General features: G+C 41.0%; 1 protein-coding gene across 1 annotated transcript in view; it reads right to left on the reverse strand.

Annotated features, from left to right (window-relative positions):
* Positions 1 to 13,055, reverse strand: part of cdh22 (cadherin 22) — a 180,374-nt gene extending 167,319 nt beyond the window's left edge. The window contains exon 1 of the mRNA XM_020483952.2: positions 12,834 to 13,055. Within this exon, the coding sequence (XP_020339541.1) occupies positions 12,834 to 13,055 (222 nt within the window). The remainder of the gene's footprint in view (positions 1 to 12,833) is intronic.
* Between the last annotated feature and the right edge of the window lie 319 nt (positions 13,056 to 13,374).

Raw genomic sequence — 13,374 nt, forward strand, 5'->3', positions numbered from 1 at the left:
GTATCTGGAAGTTATTCTAATCAACCGTATCTGGAAGTTATTCTAATCAACCGTCTCTGGAAGTTATTCTAATCAACCGTATCTGGAATTTATTCTAATCAACCGTATCTGGAAGTTATTCTAATCAACACTATCTGGAAGTTATTCGAAATCAACACTATCTGGAAGTTATTCTAATCAACACTATCTGGAAGTTATTCTAATCAATCGTATCTGGACGTTATTCCAATCAACACAATCTGGAAGTTATTCTAATCAACAGTATCAGGAAGTTATTCTAAAACAACATTATCTGGAAGTTATTCTAATCAACTGTATCTGGAAGTTATTCTGAACAACCGTATCTGGAAGTTATTCTAAATCTTCACTATCTGGAAGTTATTCTAAACAACCGTATCTGGAAGTTATTCTAAACAACCGTATCTGGAAGTTATTCTAAATCCACACTATCTGGAAGTTATTCTAATCAACCGTATCTGGAAGTTATTCTAAATAAACACTATCTGGAAGTTATTCTAATCAACCGTATCTGGAAGCTATTCTAAACAACCATATGTGGAAGTTATTCTAATCAACCGTATCTGGAAGTTATTCTAAACAACCGTATCTGGAAGTTATTCTAAATCAACACTATCTGGAAGTTATTCTAAATCAACACTATCTGGAAGTTATTCTAAATCAACACTATCTGGAAGTTATTCTAATCAACCGTATCTGGAAGCTATTCTAAACAACCATATGTGGAAGTTATTGTAATCAACCGTATCTGGAAGTTATTCTAAACAACAGTATCAGGAAGTTATTCTAATCAACAGTATCTGGAAGTTATTCTCAACAACCGTATCTGGAAGCTATTCTAATCAACCGTATCTGGAAGTTATTCTAATCAACCGTATCTATAAGTTATTCGAATCAACCGTATCTCTAAGTTATTCTAATCAACCGTATCTGGAAGCTATTCTAATCAACCGTATCAGGAAGTTATTCAAATCAACCGTATCTGGAAGTTATTCGAATCAACAGTATCAGGAAGTTATTCTAAACAACTGTATCTGGTAGTTATTCTAAACAACCGTATCTGGAAGTTATTCTAAACAACCGTATATGGAAGTTAATCTAATCAACTTTTTCTGGAAGTTATTCTAATCAACCGTATCTGGAAGTTATTCTAAATCAACCGTATCTAGAAGTTATTCTAATCAACTGTATCTAGAAGTTATTCTAAATCAACCGTATCTGGAAGTTATTCTAATCAACCGTATCTGGAAGTTATTCTAATCAACCGTATCTGGAAGTTATTCTAATCAACCGTATCTGGAAGTTATTCTAATCAACCGTATCTGGAAGTTATTCTAATCAACACTATCTGGAAGTTATTCGAAATCAACACTATCTGGAAGTTATTCTAATCAACACTATCTGGAAGTTATTCTAATCACTCGTACCTGGAAGTTATTCCAATCAACACAATCTGGAAGTTATTCTAATCAACCGTATCTGGAAGTTATTCTAAATCAACACTATCTGGAAGTTATTCTAATCAACCGTATCTGGAAGCTATTCTAAACAACCATATGTGGAAGTTATTCTAATCAACCGTATCTGGAAGTTATTCTAAACAACAGTATCAGGAAGTTATTCTAATCAACAGTATCTGGAAGTTATTCTCAACAACCGTATCTGGCTGCTATTCTAATCAACCGTATCTTGAAGTTATTCTAATCAACCGTATCTCAAAGTTATTCTAATCATCCGTATCTCTAAGTTATTCTAATCAACCGTATCTGGAAGCTATTCTAATCAACCGTATCTCTAAGTTATTCTAATCAACCGTATCTGGAAGCTATTCTAATCAACCGTATCAGGAAGTTATTCGAATCAACCGTATCTGGAAGTTATTCGAAACAACAGTATCAGGAAGTTATTCTAAATCAACACTATCTGGTAGTTATTCTAAACAACCGTATCTGGAAGTTATTCTAAACAACCGTATCTGGAAGTTAATCTAATCAACCGTATCTGGAAGTTATTCTAATCAACCGTATCTGGAAGTTATTCTAATCAACCGTATCTGGAAGTTATTCTAAATCCACTGTATCTGATGCCTATATCACTTCCGTTCCCATTCAATCTAACTGATATAAGCAGACTGTTTCAACGTTCCATCAATAAGGTGAAATCCAAGATGTGTAGCATGACATGAAGCATAAGGAGGAGCCATGAAATAATGCAAAAATGAACCAGGTAAAAGTAACCCTGTTCCTTCACATCTTCCCAAGACTTTATTCCCTGATATAAGATCAGTTCTTCTAAGATTCCAATCCTTTCCATCCAGTCCACATTGTTTTAAATGTGCTTGGAACTTCATGCCAAAATAAATGATTGAAATAGATGTATGTGATCAAACACTTCCTACACACATCCTGATTACACATGTCGTCAAAGATGACTGTACTATCACAGCCAATCAAAGAGGCATTACATTCCATGAACAATAACAACAATGAACAGTTTGCATGTAATCAGTCTGACAGTCTCACAGTTGTCCCATATTTTAACCATTTGTTCATTGTTGTTATTGTTTTATTGTTATTGATTGTGCTGTAAATCTATAAATATTAAATTAAACGTAAAGGGACAGTCTGTGAGATTTAAAAAAAAATCATGTCATGACACACAGTACTTGAGTTGCAGTAATAACTTATAAATAAAGTAGTACTTTACTGTAAGAAGCTTATCATTTAAAAAAATGACATATGATTCATGTGTGTGTGGATGTGTTGTCATAGGAGACCTTGCAAGCAAATTATGTATGGTTATAAATCATCATGTAAATCATGTTTAAACTAGAGATATCTGGGTTTTCTCAATCCACCACATCTGCCTATGTAACACATCCACATCTGTGTAGTGTATTTAACACATCCACATATGTCTACTGTATGTAACACATCCACATCTGTCTACTGTATTTAACACATCCACATCTGTCTACTGTATTTAACACATCCACATCTGTCTACTGTATTTAACACATCCACATCTGTCTACTGTATGTAACACATCCACATCTGTCTACTGTATTTAACACATCCACATCTGTCTACTGTAATTAACACATCCACATTTCTACTGTATTTAACACATCCGCATCTGTCTACTGTATGTAACACATCCACATCTGTCTACTGTATTTAACACATCCACATCTGTCTACTGTATTTAACACATCCACATATGTCTACTATATGTAACACATCCACATCTGTCTACTGTATTTAACACATCCACATCTGTCTACTGTATTTAACACATCCGCATCTGTCTACTGTATTTAACACATCCGCATCTGTCTACTGTATTTAACACATCCACATCTGTCTACTGTATTTAACACATCCACATCTGTTTACTGTATTTAACACATCCACATCTGCTTACTGTATTTAACACATCTACATCTGTCTCCTGTATTTAACACATCCACATCTGTGTAGTGTATTTAACACATCCACATCTGTCTACTGTATTTAACACATCCGCATCTGTCTACTGTATTTAACACATCCGCATCTGTCTACTGTATTTAACACATCCACATCTGTCTACTGTATTTAACACATCCACATCTGTTTACTGTATTTAACACATCCACATCTGCTTACTGTATTTAACACATCTACATCTGTCTACTGTATTTAACACATCCACATCTGTGTAGTGTATTTAACACATCCACATCTGCAGAGAAAGGCGACAGAGCTAGAGCGCTGTTTGTCAGACCATGAGACGGCCTTCTCACAAAATGGTCCGGACGCTTTGGCAAAAACTATTATGGAAAGATGAGACTCCCACGAACACGTCCATGTCAGTAGTTTTGTTTTCGGACGCCCACAGGCCTCACAAGACTTGTCTGAAGGTCACCCGGTACCAGTCCAAAAAAGTTATGGAAGTATAAATGGAGAATGTTTCGTGACAAAAATAAGGTGTTAAATACATGTACAAACAAATATATATGTTTCCTGATCTTTCTTATATCAGATATAGGACAGACACTTCAGAACAAACTTCATTTAGATGTTTTTGGGGGGGACTATCTGTTGTTCTATGTAGTGCATCTGTTATCCGATGTGTTTGTATGGGCTAATAGCAGTAAGGACGAAGATTAAAAATACAGTGCCTTGCAAAAGTATTCATTCCCCGTTGGAGTTATCCCTATTTTGTTGCATTATAACCTGTAATTTAAATTGATTTCTATTTGGATATCATGTAATGAACATACAGAAAATAGTCCAAATTGGTGAAGTGAAATGAAAAAAAATGACTAGCCCCTAAATAAGATCTGGTGCAACAAATTACCTTGAGAGGTCACACAATTAGTTACATAAAGTCCACCTGTGTGAAATCTAAGTGTCACATGATCTGTCACATGATCTCAGTATAAATACACCTGTTCTGAAAAGCCCCAGAGTCTGCAACACCACCAAGCAAGCGGCACCATGAAGACTAAGGAGCTCTCCAAACAGGTCAGGGACAAAGTTGTGGAGAAGTACAGATCAGGGTTGGGTTACAAAAAAAATCCAAAACTTTGAACATCCCAAAGAGCACCATTAAATCCATTATCATTTTTTTGGAAAGAATATGGCACCACAACAAACCAGCCAAGAGAGGGCCACCCACCAAAACTCACGGACCGGGCAAGGAGGACATTAATCAGAGAGGCAACAAAGAGATGAAAGATAACCCTGAAGGAGCTGCAAAGCTCCATGGTGGAGATTGGAGTATCTGTCCATAGGACCACTTTAAGTCGTACACTCCACAGAGCTGGGCTTTACAGAAGCGTGACAAGAAAAATACATTGCTTAAAGAAGAAAATAAGCAAACAAATTTGGTGTTCGCCAAAAGACATGTGGGAGACTCCCCAAACATATGGAAGAAGATACTCTGGTCAGATGAGACTAAAATTGACCTTTTTGACCATCAAGGAAAACGCAATGTCTGGGCCAAACCCAAAACCTCTCATCTCTCCGAGGACACCATCCCCACAGTGAAGCATGGTGGTGGCAGCATCATGCTGTGGAGATGTTTTTAATCGGCAGGGACTGGGAAACTGGTCAGAATTGAAGGAATGATGGATGGGACTAAATACAGGGAAATTCTTGAGGGAAACCTGTTTCAGTCTTCCAGAGATTTGAGACTGGGGCGGAGGTTCACCTTCCAGCAGGACAATGACCCTAAGCATAATACTAAAGCAACACTCGAGTGGTTTAAGGGGAAACTTTTAAATGTCTTATATTTTTATACTTCAAGAGGTCTTAAAATTAAAAAATAAAATAAACAATTCCATTTAGCTCAGCTTAGACAGGATTTAGACTAAATGCTTAAACATTGAAGTTATTCCTTGATCACTACAGATATATCACTACAGATATATCATGGAAATCACAAGTCCATGTGAAAATGTCATGGGATGCATTTGCTCGATTGCTTACGTTTTTTGTTGGTGGCCCACTGTTTGGTGGTATGCACATCTCACAGAGTGTGGCTTTAACTGAGTCTAAGACATCTTGTATCTGCAATGAAACAAACGAATACAGCTTGAGACAAAGGTTGTGTCACCAAACAGTATGCTCTAACACTATGATCTATACATTTAAAATGTCAAATGTAATTATTTTTTTTGCACACATGTTTAATGATTAGTGTCTTGTAAGCTCTTATGGGCTGGGCACCAAATGACTGTATGACACTGAAATAAAATGAATGAATGAATCATTCAGTCAATCAATCAACCAAGCATATACAGTAGAGTAAATGCAATACTCACTTGGTTTATAATGTCTTTAAATCTGCTAGTTTATAATGGTTAGAACCCTGCTTTACTATATCTAATTAACAAACTGACAAGTAGTTACTACAATAAGGGTGTACAAGTATGAATTTAATTTCCCCCCTTAAACAATAGGTCCAATATTCTAAGAATCTAGACCTTCGGTTCAGATACATCACTGTCAGATTGTATCCGAATGCCTCTAACTGACAATGGGTTCTACGAGTTCACATGTATCATTAGAAGTTGTGAGTAGCTGTAAACACAGAACAAGAATGTCATTCTTTCCATGGCTGTAAGCTTCTAGCTCCTGAATGTGGTTCAGCGTCAACATTGAACTTCTTAAAAGGCTCTTGAGATGGAATAACCACTTTCATATCTCTGCTATAGATGAATCTGAATGGAAACCTTGGAACACCTTTCTGTTTCAACCTGTAACAGATGTGTCCCGACACCAGTATTGTGACACTCAGAAGTATCGTGGCAAGGAAACAAAACGGCTTGGGGACTTTTCTTTTCTTTAGAAAATATATTGCAAACACACAGCCTTCTGTTGTCATCCAGAGGCACATTCATTTTTTAACAAGCTATATAACTCAATGTTTAGCATACTGCAGGTTTTTAAAGACCATAGAAGGATTTTTAAAGACCATCTGCTTTGTGTTTCCTTCTTTGTTGCAATGGAACATGTATATTGTGATAACCCTATTAGGTAACGTTTCACCCCAGTGAATAGCTTCGTTTCACTTACTGTATTTTCACTAGCCTAGATGGATTTTGTATTCACATGGAGTACAATAAGAAAAGTGGATCCATGTATATTACTGTATAGGAGTTTTGACTGAACCACCATCTTAAAACAGGAGAGGGGCAAGTACAGGGCCTTCAGAAAGTATTCACACCCCTTTACGTTTTCCACAGTTTGTTGTGTTACAAAGTGGAATTAAAATTGATTTAATTGTCATTTTTAGGTCAACGATCAACACAAAATACTCTGTCAAAGTATGGAAAATAAAATACTAATATATATTAATTAGATAAGTATTCAACCCCTTGAGTCAATACATGTTAGAATTACCTTTGGCAGTGATTACAGCTGTGAGTCTTTATGGGTAAGTCTAAAGAGCTTTACACACCTGGATTGTAGAATATTTGCACATTATTCATAAAAAAAAAAATATTCAAGCTCTATCAAGTTGGTTGCTATACATTCATTGTCCTGTCATGCCATAGAATGTCAAGACTACTTAAGTAAAATCTGTAACTAGGCCACTCAGGAACATTCAATGTCATCTTGGTAAGTAACTCCAGTGTAGATCTGCCCCTGTGTTTTAGGTCATTGACCTGCTGAAAGGTGAATTTGTCTCCCAGTGTCTGTTGGAAAGCAGACTAAACAAAGTTTCTCTATGATTTTGCCTAAACTTAGTTCTCTATTCTGTTTATTTTTATCAACAAAAAACTCCCTAGTCCTTGCAGATGAAAAGCATAACCATAACGTGATGAAGCTACCACCATGCTTGAAAATATGAAGAGTGGTACTCAGTGATGTGTTGTATTGGATTTGCCCCAAACATAACACTTTGTATTCTAGAATTTTTTTCCAGTTTTACTTTAGTGCCTTATTGCAAACAGGATGCATGTTTTGAGATATTTGTATTCTGTACATGCTCTTCTTTTCACTCATTTATGTAAGTGTTGTGGAGTAACTACAATGTTGTTGATTCATCCTCAGTTATGTCCTATCACAGCCTGTTACGGTTTTCTAGTGGTGATGAAGGAGAGTCGGACCAAACTGCAGCGTGTCGATTGCGATCCATATTTATTAAACAAAACGTAAACACGACTAAACAATAAACACTACAAAACAAATAAACGTAAATGAAAACAGCCTATCTAGTGCAAACTAACAGAGAGTACAAGTAAGACACTAAGGACAATCACCCACGACAAACTCAAAGAATATGGCTGCCTAAATATGGTTCCCAATCAGAGACAACGATAAACACCTGCCTCTAATTGAGAACCACTCCAGACAGCCATAGACTTTGCTAGATAACCCTACTAGCAACAATCCCAATACCACCACCAAAACCCCAAGACAAACACACCACAATTACAAAAAACCCATGCCACACCCTGGCCTGACCAAATACATAAAGATAAACACAAAATACTTAGACCAGGGAGTGACAGAACCCCCCCCTAAGGTGCGGACTCCCGAACGCACCTCAAAACAATAGGGAGGGTCCGGGTGGGCGTCTGTCCATGGTGGCGGCTCCGGCGTGGGACGTGGACCCCACTCCATTAATGTCTTAGTCCCCTCTCCCTTCGTCCCTGGATAGTCCACCCTCGCCGCCGACCATGGCCTAGTAGTCCTCACCCAGAACCCCACTGGACTGAGGAGCAGATCGGGACTGAAGGACAGCTCGGGAGTGAGAGGAAGCTCAGGAGTGAGAGGAAGCTCAGGAGTGAGAGGAAGCTCAGGAGTGAGAGGAAGCTCAGGCAGGTAGGTAGATCTACCAGATCCTGGCTGGCTGGGGGTCTCAGCAGATCCTGGCTGACTGGCAGATCCTGGCTGACTGGCAGATCCTGGCAGATCTGGAAGAGTCTGGTTGACTGGCAGATCTGGAAGAGTCTGGTTGACTGGCAGATCTGGAAGAGTCTGGTTGACTGGCAGATCTGGAAGAGTCTGGTTGACTGGCAGATCTGGAAGAGTCTGGTTGACTGGCAGATCTGGAAGAGTCTGGTTGACTGGCAGATCTGGAAGAGTCTGACTGACTGGCAGATCTGGCGGCGCTGGGCAGACTGGCGACGCTGGGCAGACTGGCGGTGCTGGGCAGACTGGCGGTGCTGGGCAGACTGGCGGCGCTGGGAAGACTGGCAACGCTGGGAAGACTGGCAACGCTGGGCAGACTGGGGGCACTGGCGGCGCTGGGCAGACTGGGGGCACTGGCTGCTCCATATAGGCTGACAGCTCTGGCAGCTTCTTACAGACTGACAGCTCTGGCGGCTCCGTGCTGACTGGCAGCTCCTTGCAGACTGACAGCTCCGTGCAGACTGACAGCTCCGTGCAGACTGACAGCTCCATGCAGACTGACAGCTCTGGCTGCTCCATGTAGACTGGCAGCTCCTTGATTACTGGCAGCTCTGGCTGCTCTATGCAGACTGACAGCTCTGGCTGCTCCATGTAGACTGGCTGCTTCATGCAGACTGGCAGCTCGGGCTCCTTCATGTAGACTGACAGCTCTGGCTGCTCCATGCAGACTGACAGCTCTGGCTGCTCCATGCAGACTGACAGCTCTGGCTGCTTCATGTAGACTGGCTGCTTCATGCAGACTGGCAGCTCTGTCTGCGCTAAACAGGCGGGAGAATCCAGCAGCGCAGGAGAGGAGAGAGACTCTGGTTGCGCTGAACAGGCGAGGCGCACTGAAGGCCTGGTGCGTGGTGCTGGTACTGGTGTTACTGGACCGAGGACACGCACAGGAAGCCTGGTGCGGGGAGCTGCTACCGGAGGACTGGAGTGTGGAGGTGGCACAGGATGGGCTAGACCGTGAAGGCGTACTGGAGATCTTGAGAGCAGTGTTGGCACAGGACATGCAAGGCTAGGGATGTGTACAGGAGGCCTGGTACGTGAGGCTGGCACCAACTTCACCAGCCGACTAACACGCACCTCAGGACGAGTATGGAGCGCTAACCCAGGTGCCATCAAATCCGACACGTTCCGTCGGGCGAATTCCATGCAAAGTGCACCAACACAGCAACTCCCTCATTTCTCTCTCCTCCAATTTCCCCATTAACTCCTTCACGGTCTCTGTTTCGCTCACCTCCAACACCGGCTCTGGTTCGGGTCTCCTCCTAGGCTCCTCACGATAAACAGGGAGAGTTGGCTCAGGTCTGACTCCTGACTCTGCCACACTCTCCCTGAGCCCCCTCCCCCCCAAGAAATTTTTGGGGCTGATTCTCAGGCTTCCTTCCGAGTCGCCGTGCTGCCTCCTCATTACGGCGCCTCTTCGCTCTCGCCGCCTCCGGTTCCTCTTTGGGGCGGCGATATTCTCCAGGCTGAGCCCAGGGTCCTTCTCCGTTTAGGATTTCCTCCCATGTCCAGAACTCCTTATAGCGCCTCTCCTCTTTGGGCTGCTCCTGCCTGTTAACACGCTGCTTGGTCCGTTGGTGGTGGGTGATTCTGTTACGGTTTTCTAGTGGTGATGAAGGAGAGTCGGACCAAACTGCAGCGTGTCGATTGCGATCCATATTTATTAAACAAAACGTAAACACGACTAAACAATAAACACTACAAAACAAATAAACGTAATGAAAACCGAAAACAGCCTATCTAGTGCAAACTAACAGAGAGTACAAGTAAGACACTAAGGACAATCACCCACGACAAACTCAAAGAATATGGCTGCCTAAATATGGTTCCCAATCAGAGACAACGATAAACACCTGCCTCTAATTGAGAACCACTCCAGACAGCCATAGACTTTGCTAGATAACCCTACTAGCAACAATCCCAATACCACCACCAAAACCCCAAGACAAACACACCACAATTACAAAAACCCCATGCCACACCCTGGCCTGACCAAATACATAAAGATAAACACAAAATACTTTGACCAGGGCGTGACACAGCCTTTAAACTCCGTAATTGTTTTAAAATCTCCTTGGGCCTCATGGTGAAAGCCATGAGTGGTTTCAAATTGTCACATGCTTTGTAAACAGGTGTAGACTAATAGTAAGATTGCTTACTTATGGGTCCTTCCCAAAAACGCAGAGAGATACAACAACAAAAAATACATTAAAATATCAAGACAAGCAAACAGTTCTGAAGGACACCTGTATCTTTGTAGTGACTGGGTGTATTGATACACCATCCAAAGTGTAATTAATAACTTCACCATGCTCAAAGGGATATGCAATGTCTGTTTTCTTCACCCATCTATCAATCGGTGCCCTTCTTTAAAAAACATTGGAAAGCCTCCCTGGTCTTTGTGGTTGAACCTGTGCTTTAAATCCACTGCTCAACTGAGGGACCTTACAGATAATTCTATGTGTTGGGTACAGAAATGAGGTAGTCATTCAAAGTCTATGCAACTTATTATGTGACTTATTAAGCACATTTTTACTCCTGAACTTATTTTGTGTTTCCATAACAAAGGGGTAGAATACAGCTTTTAATTTTTAATTCATTTCTAAACATTTAAAAAACTACAGAATTCCACAATATGGGTTATTGTGTGTAAAACGGTGACACAACATCTAAATGTAATCCATGTTAAATTCAGGCTGTAACAATAACATGTGTAAAAAGGTCAAGGGGTGTGAATACTTTCTGAAGGCACTGTAAGTACTGTGAACGGGATAAATAAAGCTTTCAGCATTTGAATCATGAACTTAACAGAAATAAATGTTAAGGGTCAGAAGAGATGCGCAGCAACACAAAATACACAGTACACGATGTATGAATTTCAAAAGGAGGCCTTGGAGTGAATTGAGAGAGAGAGAAAAAACTGAGGAACATAGTCTCATTTTCTTTCCCTCAACAATAGATCTATGGAAAGTGATGCTTTGGATTTTTTCAATCTGCTGGATATATTTTTTTCAGTGTAAGTGCATGTCCCTGCATGTCAATGGAGTCACGAGTGCATCTTGTATTTCAATATTAGATGTGGTATAGAGTAGTAAGCTACCTCCAGAAAACCAGTGTGGAAATAGGAAGCAGGGGGGTTCTCAAATCATAGAAGACTAAGGAATTTCATTACCCAAATGTATCGAACGAAGCTGCCAGGTTATTGCGTTGTGATTGACCATTTAGTGAAAAACATATTTCATTAGCAAATGAATGGCCGGAGTAGGACAGCCTTGGCAACTTTGCTGAGTTGGATGAAGAAGAAGTCAGAAAAAAATGTGTTGTAAATGACCAGTGCTGATAAAAGGCACGCTGGCCATATTTAATACTCGATGGCTCTAATTAAAGTACTTGATATCCTTAGCGATGGTTGAGTCCGGCAACACCACCACCCAGTGACTATTAATAGTCCTGGCTTGTGCTTCATGGAGAGCAATAATTCTGGGTAATTTTATTAATAAAATAATTGCTCTTTCTTTCCCGCCTGCTATGCCTCGACCACATTTATATATCAGCACCTTGCTTGCCTCACCACACTCTCCAGCAATGAATGACTTTAAAATTCATGAATCCTTTGTCGCTCTCCCTCTCCCCCTATTTTCCCTTTCTCCCTCAATTTTTTCCCTTTTCTCTCTCTCCCTCTCTTTTCCCCCCTTGCTCTATCCCCCTCATCTCCCCCTCTTTTCCACCCTTCTCCTCCCTTCTCTCCACCTATTTTCTGCCCCTTCTCTCCCCGCTTTTCCACCCCTTCTTTTCCCCCCTTCTCTCCCCCTCTTTCCCCCCCTTCTCTCTTCCTCTTTTTTCCCCATTTCTCTCTCTCCTTCCAGCTCGTTCTTTTGAGCTCATCTTTGCTCGGTCGGTTTGTCTGTCTGTCCGTCTGTCTGTCTGCCTATCCATCTGTTTCTCCATCTTCACTCCGCCACCCCCCCCCCCCTCTCTCTCTCTCCTCCTCTCATTCTCTCTCTAAGTCTGACTAAGTCCCATAATGGATCCTGGCTGAAGAGATAGACTGCTGTCCTAAGAGAAATAATACAGAGGCAGACAGGGGGATTCTAACACTGCCTTTATAAGAAGAACCATTCGGATCAGAGTACAAAATATGAAATTCAATTGCAAATGGCTGAATTCAGACAGACATGAGTATGCAGTAAAATGTATACAAGAACCATCCCTATTTCTTTTGCAGTTGGCATCAAAATTCCATCTTATTTGATAGCACAGCACGTCTTATCCTTTCCAATCCTAACTTGTCATACAAATCAAATCACAATCAACTCACACGTAAGACATGAATCATGTCTAGAGCAAAACACTTAAACTGTAATGTTAGTGTTCTTCCCCTAAACACACAAAAAACTCTCAAAGTCTTACCTTTCCAACGTAGAGAGGTTCTGTGCCTGTGTACTCCTCCACCACAAAGAACTGGTTCCACACCCATCCCCTCTTCACTCGTTCATGGGACATGAGCTCCTGCTCCTTAGTTTCTCCCTTGGCCATGCCACTAGTCCTCTCCGACCATCCACAACTACAGCAATGCAAAAGCCAAAGGGCCGTCAACAGACTACATGCTCCCAGTCTCCAAGAGGGAGCCATTTTGGAAAATCCTGCTTGGCTCTACATGTGACGGGATTTCCAAAGAGGTGAAAAGAGTCCTCAAACCGGCAATGTTGAAGAAATTAAAGCCAGAGGCCAACCAAAATCTCTGTTCTAGGACACTTGATTAATCCACAAGATCCTTAAGTATTCTATTGTCTTAAATAGTTCTATTGTCTTAAATAGTTCCAACTCAGGACGCAGGGCATGCCATGGCACATCATGACTTTGGACAGGCTACAGAAGGCTTTTTCTCTGTGCAGAAGAAACTTGGCAAATCATTTTGAACCGGCCTTATCTCTCCCATGTAATCTTCTCC

The sequence above is a fragment of the Oncorhynchus kisutch genome, linkage group LG5, assembly GCF_002021735.2.
Source record: "Oncorhynchus kisutch isolate 150728-3 linkage group LG5, Okis_V2, whole genome shotgun sequence".
Taxonomy (NCBI): Eukaryota; Metazoa; Chordata; class Actinopteri; order Salmoniformes; family Salmonidae; genus Oncorhynchus; species Oncorhynchus kisutch.